Below are 13,984 nucleotides of genomic sequence, written 5' to 3' on the forward strand. Positions count from 1 at the left end.
CTCCACTCTAAAGCAAAACACGTATTTCAGTACAAGGCATCCTGCAGCTTACTTAGTTTTCCTAGCCCCTAGAGATGTCTCTCGAGCCCCAAGGAGGTGACTCAACCTCGTGCACAGCTTGGTTACCAAATTGATTCTATGAAGAGTAATCTGTCCATTTCTTTTTCAACGGCTGCTTTGGCCGTTTGCAATCCCAACACTTTTGCAACAGACATTCCTGCCTGTCTGCCTCTCTGTTCAGATGTCCACACTAGGTTTTGGACCCTGGTGGTATGTTCACGAGGAGAACCAGACTGTCAGCCCCACTGGGAGCAATGATGGCTAACTGTATGGAGCACCTTATATGCCAGGCCGGGCGCTGTTCTGGCTCCCGGTCCTGGACAATAATCTTACGAGGTGGTCACTGGTGGTAGCCACACTTCCCAGATGGGAAAACCGAGGCACAGAGAGGGGAAGGAATTTGCTCAAGATCATGCAACTAGCAAGAGGCAGAGCTGGGCTTAGAAGCTGAGCAGTTTGGATCGTGTGCTAGTCCTGTTTCTCAAGCAGGGACATAGCTGTGCATATACGGGACCCCCTGCCCCCCCATACCCTTTCCTTATTCCTAAGTGTGCAACGTCACATTGGAAACACATGATTCCGGAGTAGCTGGTCATGCACTCCCAACTCCACAGAGCTGAAGTGCTTTGCACGACCATGCCTTGTAGTGCTGACACAACACCACAGGTACACATGCTCACGTATGGGGCCCTATGTTTTTCCGTCCTATCTAGGGCTACGGAGACCCGAACCTAGCTTTTCCAGAGACTTGGCTAACTTGTATAACACGAGTCCCCCTTCTGTGTCTCTTTCCTCCTTCCACACATGTTAACATTGCCATGGCTCAAGACCAACCCTCTTTGATTTGATTCTTCCCTTTTTTCTCCTTCTTGTTTACCACCCCCCCCCCCCCATTTGCTTGCTCTCTCCCTCATGTACTTGCTCAGCAGACATCACTAACAGTCTCTGTTACGCTTTGCCTCTGCCTTAGGGGAGACAGAGGATCCAGGCCAGCTAGAAGTTGACACAGGCTGGGGGGAGGGCCACCTGAAGGGGCTGGGGAGCAGTGTAGAACCCAGAGATCAGGAATTGAATTTTGCTAAGAAAAATCAAGGCATGCCTCCTGGGGAGGTACCTGTTCACTGGGCTCCCTAGGGGGAAGGCATGGTACTCCTCCCTCCAACTACTTCCTGCCCAGCGCCCCCCCCCCCCTTAAACGCTGTGATGATAAGGGTGAGGAGTCAGGTCCTACCCCTAAAGGCAAGGAAAACCGGGCCCACGCTCGCCTTGGGGAGACAGCTGAATGCAGAGGTGCTACTCCAGTGAACGTGGGATGCCAGCAGGGTGATGGTGAGAGCCTCACGGTGGGCAGGGCTGCCTGGCTCAGATGTCCCGACCACAGCAGCGCGTCATGGCACTCCCTGGCTGTGGCCTGATCCTTCCCCGGTCTGCTGGGCTTTGTTTCCTCTCCTTGGGGGGTAGTGTATAGGACTCTTCCAAGTCCCTTGGTGCAGGGAGGAGTTCAGAACAGTCATCGTGAGTCACTGAGGCTCATCGACTTCAATATTTTGTTGGAGTCTTGGTTTCTGCATCTACATATCGGGGCTGACGTTGTACTGGGGCTGTAAGAGATTCAGTGATCATATATGCCAGCCCACCTTTATTGAGCATTTACTCTGTGCCTGGCACTGCTCACGGCAAGCTCTCAACCAGCCTTTGAGACGTACTTTTATTCCCTTCAACACATAGGAAAAATGAGGCTCAGGGAGGTGAAGCAGGCTGCCTGAGATCACACAGCAAGAATTTTGAGAGCTGAAATTCCAAACTCAAGAGCAGAGATGGCAACTCTGCTCTTTTTTTTTTTTCCTGAAATGGACCAGAGAGAGTAAATATCTTGGGCTTTGTGGGCCAGTCTCTGTTGCAACTGCTCAGCTCTGCTGTAGTATTGGAAATATGGTCATAGGCAACCCTCAAGTGAATGGGCGTGGCCACGTGCCAACAGAACTTTATTTGCGGACACTCACAGTTGACTTTCATGTAATTTGCACATATGCCATGAAATAATTCTTCTTTTGACTTTCCCCGGCCACTCAAAACCGGAAAAAGATGGAACAAAAATTTTGTAGCTCGTGGACTGTGGTTTCTTGACCTCTAGAGCCTGTGTGGGTAACTGTCATGCTAGACTTCACTCGTTCATTCATTCATTCATTCATTCATTCACTCAATGAATATTACGGAGGCTTGCCATTTTCTGGGCACTGGAGGGAGAAGGGTCACAAAGCAGATGAAATGCTTCTCTTCAGGAGATAACAATTTTGTAGGCAAAACCAGCAAGGAAATAAAGAAATAAGAACATTTCAGATGGTGGAAATGCTCTCAAGGAAACTCAGCAGGGGCAGTGTCACCCGGGACCCCAGGGGGGGACACTTTCATGCAGGTCATCGGAGAAGGTGATGCTTGTGGTCCCCCAAATACCATTGTTGTCAGCGGAGGCAATCCTTGGCTGTGGGCCTGCTGTGGGGGTAGGACTTAATAATAAACAGACTGGCCCAAGGGGCCCCCGGTGGCTCAGCAGGTTGAGCTTCTGACTCTTGATTTCGGCCCAGGTCTTGTTCTCACTACATGGGGCTCTGTGCTGACGATGGGGAACCTGCTTGGGATTCTCTCTCTCCCTCCTCCACTCGTGTGCCCTCTCTCAAAATAAATAAAAAACATTAAAAAAAATCTTTTGGTTTTTATTTGAGAGAGAGAGAGAGAGAGAGAGAGAGAGAGAGAGAGAAAGAGAGGCTGTGAATGGGGAAGGGGCAGAGAGAGAGAGAGAGGGACACAGAATCCGGAGCAGGTTCCAGGCTCTGAGCTGTCAGCACAGAGCCCGATGCAGGGCTTGAACCCAGGAGCCGTGAGATCATGACCTGAGCCGAAGACGGATGCTCAACCGACTGAGCCACCCAGGCGCCCCAGCATTTTAAAAAAAACCTTAAAAAACGAAACAAAACCAGACTGGCCCATGGCCTGTGAGCTTCTTGGCTGAGTGATGCCATCAGAAGAGGGCCCTTTGGCCTCGGGATCTGTGTATCTTCCTTCCTGGTTGGTCAGGTTTCTAGGAGATGGGCCTTTTACTGTCGCATCTTCCCAGTCCTGGGTGCTGAGTGGGGGTGGTGAGGGCTGCGGTGGGGACATTTCAGCTCCTGCATTCAGGGGCACCGGTGTACTTAACGCTCTGGTGTCCAGGGTGACTCTTGGACCTTAGCTGCCACCCACCGCACTCTCTTTCGGAGCCCTGGGGGGTGGGGTGGCCACCAACCACCGCGCCTTGGGGGATGGTGATGGCGGCATTGTGCCAGAGAGATCGTTTTGGCTCCCCAGCCTGCTGGCTGACAATTTTGGCTTAGTTTTCAAAAACAACTGCTCTAGCTGTGACCGCGCTGGGGTTTCGGGAAGAAGCACAGCGTACCCGGTGCTGGGCTCATCATCTCTGCCCAGAGTGACGCTGGAACGGAAAGTGAGCGTCAAGAAGGTGTCCCCTGCCTGCCGGTCTGGGGAAAGAACATTCCGGCGGCAAGTGCAAGTGCCCGGTACAATGCAGTGGCCTGGAGGGCTCATCCCCACCGAGACTCCTCAGAGACTCCAGAGTTTACGCTCCCAGAGCGTCAGCAGGTCTAGCTTGTGGTGCTAGAATTTGCATAATTAACAAATCCCCAGGTGCTGCTGCTGCTGGTTCGGGTGTCACACCTTATAAACCACTCACACCGGAAGCACTTAGCACCTGTGCACCAACAACGGCCAGTGTCATCATTGTTTTCTTCCCCTAATTCCCCAGGGAGGCCCAATACAACAAGATAGAACGCAGGGGCGTGCCATCCTATACTTAACTCAGTTGAACCAACATAACCCCCCTTCCCACCCCCTGCATTTCCTGGCTGCCCAAGCAGGGCCGAGATCAGGTGTCCTGCGGGCCCTCCCAGTTTCCACAGGGAAACTGAGGCCTGCAGAGGGTCAGAGGATTGGCGTGGCCACCCGGCCCGGGCCGGTCAGGGCAGAGCAGGGCTTTTGTGGGAGCTCAGGACTTTTCCAGGGCCGCCCGTCTCTTAATGAACGGTGGCTTCCTCTTTTGGGGCCGAGTTTTGGCCCCTGCTCCGCTCCTCCTCCCGCCTCCGCCTCCGCCTCTACCAGGGACAGCGAATGGGAAATTTGAGTTTCCTCTGCTTTAGCCAGGGCTGGCTCTTCCCTACAAGGGGGATTTCTCTACCTGGACTCTCCAGCCTTCTGCCTGTGGGGTCCAGAGGGGGCCCCTGCCGGGAAGCGCCCAGGTGGGTGGGTGGGGGCAAGATGGGGAAGGCCCAAGGCTCCCCGGGAAGGTGAGGGAGGGTTGGGGGGGGGAGGGCTGAAGGGGGCTGAGGCCTGGCTGTCCTCTGACCCCTCCGCAGATATGCTGGATTTAGGGGAGCGCTGCGGGGCGGGGGGCTAGGGAGTAGCAAGAAGGAAGGGAAAGAGACAGAGACTGAGAAACAGAAAATCAGAGAGGCAGAGGCCTAGAGAGACAGGAGGAGTCACGGGGAGGCAGAAGCAGACGCACGGAAATAATGAGGCCGAGAGACGGAAAGATCCCGCGCGACCTCCTACGGAGACAGTGGTCAGATAAAGAGCGAGCGAGCGAGGCACAGGGAAAAGAGGCGGTGCAGAGGTACAAAGAGACACCCAGAGAGACAGAGAGGCGGAGAGAGATCGCCGGGAGGCACGGGAGACAAGTAGGGACGAAGAGGAAACGGTGGGCTGGCCCTCGGAGGGCGAGAAAGGAGAAGGAGAGTGGAGATTCAGAGAAGAGAAAGTTAGGGAAACTTCGCACGGAAGGCCGAGGGGGGCGGGACGCCGGGATCCCCGCCCGCCCCGCCCCGGAAAACGCGGCTTCCGGAGGGTCGCTATAAAGCGCGGCGCCCCGGGCCCGGCTGCAGCCGCTCGCCGCCGGCCATGTGCCCCCGCGCCGACGCCGTCCCGGACCCCGAGGCCCAGCGGCCGCCCGCGCCCCCCGGCCCCGCCTGCCGCCCGCTGCCCTGGGCCCTCAGCGTCGCGCTGCTGCTGCTCGCCGGCACCTGCGCCGCCTGCTGGCTCAGCGCCTGGGTCGCGCCCGCGGCCTCCGCGGCGCCCGGCCCCAGCCAACCCCGCGTCCCCGAGCAGCCGCCCGACGCCCGCGCCCGCCTCCCCGACTCTCCGCAGGTGAGATGCGCCCCAGCCCCGGGGCCCCCGAGCGCACCCCTTGCTTACGCAGGACTTCGCGGGGGCCCCTCCCGGCGGCACCCCGTCTGCATCCCGGGCCCCGGACCCCGAGGGCTAGTCATCTCGAACCGCTGAGGGGACTCGAGGTTCTTTCTCAGCTCCCGGAGGACCTCGGTTTTTCTCCCGCACCCTTGGGGTATCCCCCTGTCCCTCCCCAGGGGGCCCCCGGAGGGTTCCTCTCCTCTTTACTGAGCCACGAGGTTCTGCCCTGGCAGACCCCAGGGCTTGGGGCCAGCTTGAGCCACCAGCCTGGGGTGTGCGTGTGCGCTCCTGCTGAACGTTTGGAGCCCGCGGCGGGGCGGGGGCTGGGGGCTCAAGGCCTGCGCCGACCCCGGGGACCCCCTCCCCCGCTCTCCCGGGACAGCGGGAGGGAGGGGCCTGCATCCCACTTTTCCGCCTTTCCTCTTCGCAGGCCGTGTTCGCGCAGCTGGTGGCCCAAGATGGTGAGTGTCCTGCGTCATTCCCTTGGGGGGGGGGGCGTGGGGGCCGGGGGTGGCCAGGAGACTGAGGAACCCTCGGGAGAGGGAGGCCTCCACTCCCCCCATCTGGCCCTCTTCCCCCCACTCTCTAAGAGCTGTCCCCTCGCCGCTTTGAACCTTCTCTTTCTGACCTTCCCATGACCCTCTCTGGGTGCGGATTTTCTTCTTCTGACCTCCAAATGTGCCTACCTCAGACGCCCCCACCCCCACCCCTGCCTGGCACCTGTGGCTTGATCCCACAGACCCCAGCCTGCTCTTGTCTCTCCCACTGGGTTCCCGAGGTCCAGACTTTCCTCTCCTTCTCCCCCGGTTCCCTTTGCTGCTTCTGGAGACCTCCTTCTAACCTCTTTCCCCTTCCAGACGCTTCCTCCCTATTCTTCCCTCCCTCCCCCTTCCCTCCCCCTCCCCCTTTCAGACTCTCCTCCCCACCCTTCCCCTCTGTCTTCTCCCTGCTTCCTGAGACCCTCCCCCCACCACCTCTCCCTCCACCTCCTCCCTCTCTGACATGCCTCCCCCTGCCCCTCAGATCCCCCCCTGCCCTCCCTGGCCAAACCCCTTCCTTCCCTTACCAGCCTCACCTCCCTCTGGGAACCTCTTCCTTCCAAGACCTCCCCAGCGCCCCTCCCCAGGCCTGCACCTCTGCCCCCCAGCAGTGCTCAGCCAACCTCCCCTCTTCTTCCTCCCTCCTTCAGTACAGCTGACTGAAGGGCCCCTGCGCTGGTACAGCGACCCAGGCCTGGCAGGGGTGTTCCTGGGGCCCGGCCTGAGCTACGACCGGCACTCGCGGGAGCTGATGGTGGCAGAGCCTGGCGTCTACTATGTTTTCTTGCACCTGAAGCTGCAGCGGGTGGTATCCAGCTTCGGCTCGGGCTCTGTCTCCGTCGCCCTGCACCTGCGGCCCCTGGACGCTGGGGCTGCGGCCCTGGCCCTGACCTTGGACCTGCCGCCTCCATCCTCCAAAGCCCCGGACTCAGCCTCTGGTTTCCGAAGCAGCCTGCTGCACCTGGGCGCAGGCCAGCGCCTGGGCGTTCACCTGCGCGCAGAGGCGGAGGCACACCTTGCCTGGCAGCTTGCGCAGGGCGCCACGATCTTGGGCCTCTTCCGAGTGGCCACCAAAGTCCCTGCTGGACTCTCCCTGCCGCCATGGCCCATTGACACTGGGCCCGGGTACCCCTCGCCGGACAGAGAATGAATGCTGCCTTCTTTCCCCGGGGCTCTTGGTGACGCCCGGCCACTCTACCTCACCCGGCTTGGCAGGGGTCCCCGCTGCTGACCCCCTCCTCGAGGACTCTCCTATGGGACTCTCTCCCACTCCTGCCTCAAGTCGAACTTTTGGTATTTATTCTGAGCCTGAGCTCAACGGTGTACTTTATATTAGTCCATTGTATTAATCCATTCAATGTATATTTATTGAACATCTTCTATATGCCAGGCCCTGTGCAGGGCTGGAGACAGAGCAGCAAACAACAGGAAAAAACAAAACAAAACAAAAAAACAACTATTTATGTCAATATGTGAGAAATAAAGACTCATCCACAGCCCTGCTGCGGCTTTCGAGGGGCTAGTCTTTGGGGGGTCCGTGTGACTACGCTGTGTGACCTTCACGCATGGAGTTTGTTTTGAGCATCTCCTGTGTCGTCAGGCACTGTTTGAGATGTTGGGGACGCAGCCCTGAGCAGGCCAGATAGCCCAGCTTTTGCCAAGCTGGCCGTCAGGTATGCCCGCTTGACCCTGTTAACCATGACTGCGTGCGACCCTGCATGACCAGACCACGTGGGGGGCGTGAGGTGGGGCGTGGCACGGGGTTAAACAATACTTACAAACTTAATGACTACGAAATATTGAGGCTTTGTTGCGTGCCAGGCAGCGTGAGTTACCTTCTTTGAGACCTAACTATCCTATACTTTAGGGATTTCTTTCCCATCTTCTTATTATTTGGGCTCCTGAAGTCACCTACTTCTCGTATCTGTGGCGGAGGTGTCGTGGAACGCCATTCTGCAGGACCTGGCTTGCCGACTGTGTTCCGTGACCTCACGCTGGTAACTGAAAATCAGCCAAGAGGCATCTGCCTGCACCTACTTCAGGTCGGCTTCATGTATTGTGTGTGGATCATCTGTTTAAGACCGCGATGGAGAAAATGATGTTAAACATGTAGATTATGCTTAGAAGTGTGTCTTGTCTTGGGCTGTTGCGTTGTGAATAGCACACGGAAAATTGAGGAAGTCTTGTGTTTTCGGACCATTTATCGGATTTAGCGAAGATGTTGCTCAACATGACTGGCAAGCCAGTGAGCGTGGACATCTTTGTCATCCCAGGCCATCTGCGTCTTTAAAGGAACAGGATCAACCAATATTCAGTTGTCACTTGGAATCCCGGGTGGCTCTGGGGACAGGAGTGGGAAAAATCAAGGGAGGTAATCTGTCAGAATTGACTATGGAGTTTGCAATGAAAAGTATTTTATATATGTATTTCGCAGATTCTGTGCTGCACATTTTTGCCAACAAAATTGATAATAAATGCACATAGTCATTTTCCCCCCTCTGGAGAGCTGGTTGTTAGGCATTTGCTAGCACACCAGTGTCTCCGGGCCAGGCCAGCTCCCCCAGCCGCATAACGTCCCCACCATGTAGGTCTGCCTGCTGGTCAACACAAACCAGCAGGATCTCGGCTTGTTTTTTATTTTTTTAAATTTCTTATTTATTTTTATTTTTTTAATGTCTTTATTTTTTTTTTAAATTTTTTTTCAACGTTTATTTATTTTTGGGACAGAGAGAGACAGAGCATGAACGGGGGAGGGGCAGAGAGAGAGGGAGACACAGAATGGGAAACAGGCTCCAGGCTCCGAGCCATCAGCCCAGAGCCTGACGCGGGGCTCGAACTCACGGACCGCGAGATCGTGACCTGGCTGAAGTCGGACGCTTAGCCGACTGCGCCACCCAGGCGCCCCAAATGTCTTTATTTTTGAGAGAGAGAGAGAGAGAGAGAGAGAGAGAGAGCAAGCTGGGGAAGGGCAGAGAGGGAGACACAATCCGAAGCAGGCTCCTGGCTCTGAGCTGTCAGCACAGAGTCCCATGCGGGGCTTGAACCCACCAACTGTGAGATCATGACCTGAGCTGAAGTCCGACGCTTAACTGACAGAGCCACCCAGGCACCCCTGAATCTTGGCTTCTTATTCAGGACGAAAGGGGCTGGGGTGGGCAGAGAAGTCCCCACAGAGCAGATGGCCTGGAGGGGCCTTAGGAGGAGGTAAGGGAATGAGGGAGGCAGAGTTGGGAGAGTGGCCTGCACTGGCCAGACAGGGGTTGTGGGATGGGCAGTGAGGCTGCGGATGTGGAGGCGAATGCCGTTTGCCTGACTCACTTCTACCCGTTCTCAAAGAGTCCCTCCTGAGTGGGCAGAACTGGCATTGAGCTGACACCTGTGAATGTCCCCCCCTCCCCCCCCCCATATTGGCAATGAAATTATCAAGCGAATTGGTTGTTCTGTGAAAAGGAAGCAAGTGCAAAATGACCTCTAAAGGCCCAAGGAGCTGTTAAGACGGGAGAAAAAGGTCTGCCAGTCCAGCTCCATGAGAAACGGTTTATTAAGGGGGCTTACAGGCAGAAGGCCGTTTGGAGTGGCTCTGGAAACCCCCACCTCCTGTCAGACCTGCTGGAGGCTGGGAGTCCACAGTGGGGGGGGGGGGCACTCAGGAGGAGCGTGTTTGAGTCATGCACCAGAGCCGATCAAGGACCTCCCATACTCAAGGGTGTGGTTAAGTAAAAGGGAAAGAATGTGTGTGTGTGTGTGTGTGTGTGTGTGGTGCCGCACTTCAGAGTGATCATTGTGGCCGTTTGTCCAAGATCGCTTAATCTGGGTCACACGCTGGCAAATGCCTGTTACCGCCTGCCCCCATTGCTAGATGCTTCCTCTGGACTTCCGCCCTTGCCGTCCAAAACCTTGCCCTTGGTGCACCTCCAGGGTTGTTGGGGGAAGGGCGCTTCCCAGAACCCTTGGTCCAGGGGCCAGCTTCTCGCTACCCTGGAAGCCTGGTTGTTGCCTATTTTGAGTAGCACCCGGTGACGCAAGTCCTCTGGGGCAGCTGATTGGGCCAGAGTGGACACATGACTCGAGCTGGGCCAATCACGTCCCCTTGCCCAGGAACAGGGGCAGGCCTGGCTCTACCGAGGGTATTGATCAGGAATCGGAAGCTGTACGTGAGACAGAAGCGTGGAGGGAGCCACGTGCAGACACAGAAAGGGGGAAGGAAGATGTATGGGGATTCGCAGATGAGACTAAAGAGCCCTAGAGAGACAGAGGAGCTACCTAGGTTCCCTACTTGTCTCTTCCAGGTGATGTGGGGAAACCCTAGTGGCGTTAGTTTGCTGGGGCTGCTCCAACAAAGTGCCATAAACTGGGTGGCTTAAAGCACCAGATAATTATTGTCTGCCAGTCCTGGAGGCCAGAAGTCCGAATTCGAGGTGTTGGCAGGGCCAGGCTCTCTCCAACAGCCCTGCCTCTTCCAGCTTCTGGTGGGTGCTGGCCCTCCTTGGCGTTCCTTTCCTGGCTCCTGACGTTACTCTCATCTCTGCCTCCATTGTGGCATGACTGTTTCCCTTCTGTGTGTCTCGTGTTTCTCTTCTGTTTGTACAAGGACACTGCTCTTACTGGATGGAGAGCGTCCAACTTCCTACTTCAGTATAACCTCATCTTAATTTAACCGGTAATATCTGCAAAGACCCTATATCCACATAAGGTCACACTCTCAGGTTCCAGGAATTTATGAACACCCCACACCCCACCCCACCCCACCCCGCGGTGGCGGGGGTGGGGGGTGGGCGACATTATTCAACTTGGTACATTTAGTATCTACCCTTAGCAGCCATGAGAAACTTGGGTGCCCTCCCATGAATTTCCTTCTGGGGTGGGTTCTGTTCTATGCTGCTCGAGGATGCAGGCCTTCAAGGTTGTTGGTGCCTTTCTTGGTAGTTTTGGGGTCTGAGAGTCTGTCCTACTTCCTGGGTTATTTGGGTCTGGGCGTGTCCCACGACAAGGATACTTAGGCCGCATAATGTCGTAGGATGTTACCAACACCCAAGGTATACAGATGGAATTCAACAACAGTGACAGTAATTACAGCTGACATTTATTAACGCTTACTGTTCCCAGGCACTAATTGCTTTGCAAAGACTCCAGCAGGAAGCTACTAGTTTATTTTAATTCTCATTAAACGAATTCTCATTAAACGAATTCTCAGAAACGAAGGCCGAGGGAGGTTAGCCCAAGATCACACAACTAATAACAGAGTGGTTGACAGTGTGAGTTGTAGAACCAGGCTTCCTGGAGCCCTAGTCACTTCCAAGTGACCTCATAGAATACAGACAAGTTGGGGTCGAATAGTGTCCCCCCCCCCCCATTCATATGTGGAAGCCCTACCTGCTCAGGACCTCAGAATGTGACTGTATTTGGAGATAGGGTCTTTACAGAGGTAATTGTGTTAAAAGGAGGTCATTAGGCTTGGCCTTAATCCAGTATGACTGGCATCCTTGTAAAAAGGGGAAATTTGGAGATAGACACACACACACAGGGAGAATGCCATGTGATGGTGAGGAGGCACATCGATAAACCAAGGCCTGGGACAGACCCCTCCCTTGCAGCCTCAGAGAGAACCAGTCCTGACCACACTTTGATTTTGGACTTTTGGTCTCCAGAACCGTGAGAGAATAAATATTTTGTTGAAGACACCCAGTTTGTGCTACTTTGTTGTGATAGCCCTAGCCAACTGATACAGATGGTTACAGGATTCCCTTGCATTTAAGAGACACTTAATGCACAGTGCCAGGCTCTTGATAAGCACTCGATACATTTCACACCAACTCACACATGGAATTCTACAGTGACATATGGGTGTGTGACAAAGAAACAATGGAATGATGCCTGAGTGGCCCAGTCCATTAAGTGTCCAACTCTTGATTTCAGCTCAGGTCATGAGCTCATGGTTCATGAAATAGACCCCTTCATTGGGCTCTGTGCTGACAGTGTGGAGCCTGCTTGGGATTCTCTCTCTCTATCCCTCCTCTGCTAGTGCTCTCTCTCTCTCTCTCTCTCTTTCAAAAATAAAGAAATAAACTTAAAAAGAAAATAACAACAAAGGAGAGGGGGTACAATGGCACATCTGTGATGTCAAAAAGACACCCTTGCCAAGATAGGGGTTATAAAGTTACAAAGGCAATTCTAGAAAGATGTGGTGTTGCAAAGACAACCACAGAGGGGCGCCTGGGTGGCTCAGTCAGGGCTCCCATCTTGATGATCTCTTGGTTGGTTGTGCAATCTAGCCCCATGTTGGGCTCTGCGTTGAGTGTGGAGCCTGCTTAAGATTCTCTCTCTCTCCCTCTGCTGCTCCCCTGCTCTCTCTCTCTCTCTCTCTCTCTCAAAAAATAAAATAAAAACAAAAATAAAAAAGCCTAAAAAAAAAAAAAAAAAACCACGACCATGGATTCATAGTCCTGCATCCACAACTATAAAATCCCCAAAGAGAAAAATCTTCATACACTCCTTCAGCAGCCCAAATGGACTGAACTCATGTGAATGTGTTTATGATTTTTACTGATTCCTTAGCTCAAATATTCCTATAATAGGGATGTTAGTATGCTTGATTAATGGGTGCTGTTCCAGAAGCCTGTGGTATGTGGTGGTAACATATGTATAATATATACTGTATGAGTCCCTTTAATATGATATATATGGTACGAGTCTGGTTTATTACTCACACAAAACCACTGCTGATTCTTCTGACCACCAAATCTGTGGAGGCTTTTCCTGACACCAATAAGCAATTCTCAGCCACCAGCAAGGAGTCATCAGAGTCCCCTTCCCCCACCCCCCGGTGTCACCTCATAGAACAAAGATGCTGCTAGTGTTTTATTTTAGGAATTTACTAGACTTTACAAGCCCTGTGTTGGGGGTGAGGTCAGATATATAGAGATAGATATCTAGATATCTGTCTATCTATCTATCTATCTATCTATCTATTACCAGTGTAAATACTGGATTCCAAAACATATTTGACTTCTAGGGTTTGGGATCAGGGATTGTGGAGTTGTATGAGAGAGTGGGATGTAAATCCAGACCCTTCACAAGAGGTGGGACGTACAAAGTGGTGATGGCCCACCCACACCATCCCAGGGGCAGGACCCTTTGGAGGAGGGTTTCCTGGCTGAGGGTTCTCAGACTTTTCAAGTGCAGTTTCCAACCTCTCTGCAAAGAGTCAAGGCTCTTCTCATCCCTCTCTTGCTTCCCTCAGTCTCTGACTCAGTCTGCCAGGAAACCTCTGCTACCCAGGATGGGTGTGGGTCTGAAGACACTGAGCAGAGACCCTGCACCCTCCCACCTCCCCACCAGCAGCGTTGTGGGATGAATTTCCAGTGATGGAAGCTGAGTGGAAAGGCTGAAGCCTTGCAGCAGCTTCCCGTGTGTGTGTGTGTGTGTGTGTGTGTGTGTGCTGGGAGCAGTATGGTGAGGAAGGAGCAGAGATGGGTCACAGAGCATTTTTGAAAATGATGTTCAGAATACTTAACGTGAGAGCTACCCTGTTAACAATATCAGAAGTGCACAACACTCCCCCTTGTCAGCTACAGGCATAACATTGTACAGGGGAAGTCTAGAATATCTTCGTCTTGCATTACAGACCCTCTGCCCCCACTGAATGTGAACAATTACCTGGTTGCCCCTGGGTCAGATTTCTACGAATCTGACGACTTTAGATACCACATACCAAGAAAATCTTCGGTATTTGTCTTACAGTCTGTGTCTGTCTTACTTCACTTAGTATAATGTCTTCCAGGTTCATCTGTGTTGCTGCAAGGGGCAGGGTTTCCTTTTCTTTTTAAAAAATTGTTAACTTCTGGGGCGCCTGGGTGGCGCAGTCGGTTAAGCGTCCGACTTCAGCCAGGTCACGATCTCGCGGTCCGTGAGTTCAAGCCCCGCATCAGGCTCTGGGCTGATGGCTCAGAGCCTGGAGCCTGCTTCCGATTCTGTGTCTCCCTCTCTCTCTGCCCCTCCCCCGTTCATGCTCTGTCTCTCTCTGTCCCAAAAATAAATAAATGTTGAAAAAAAAATTAAAAAAAATTGTTAACTTTTTTTTTTTTTTGAGAGACAGAGCACGAGTATGGAGGGGCAGAGAGAGAGGGAGACACAGAATCCGAAGCAGACTC

At 53.8% G+C, this 13,984-nt stretch overlaps 1 protein-coding gene across 1 annotated transcript; it reads left to right on the plus strand.

The window, feature by feature from the left end:
* The first annotated feature begins 4,454 nt into the window (after positions 1–4,454).
* TNFSF9 (TNF superfamily member 9) lies at positions 4,455–7,333 on the plus strand. Its single transcript, XM_023244260.2, has 3 exons — positions 4,455–5,253; positions 5,726–5,756; positions 6,485–7,333. The coding sequence occupies exons 1-3, from the start codon at positions 5,008–5,010 to the stop codon at positions 6,982–6,984; spliced, it is 777 nt and encodes a 258-aa protein (XP_023100028.1). The 5' UTR covers positions 4,455–5,007; the 3' UTR covers positions 6,985–7,333.
* Positions 7,334–13,984: the final 6,651 nt, after the last annotated feature.

Source organism: Felis catus, chromosome A2, assembly GCF_018350175.1.
Source record: "Felis catus isolate Fca126 chromosome A2, F.catus_Fca126_mat1.0, whole genome shotgun sequence".
NCBI classification, from domain to species: Eukaryota; Metazoa; Chordata; class Mammalia; order Carnivora; family Felidae; genus Felis; species Felis catus.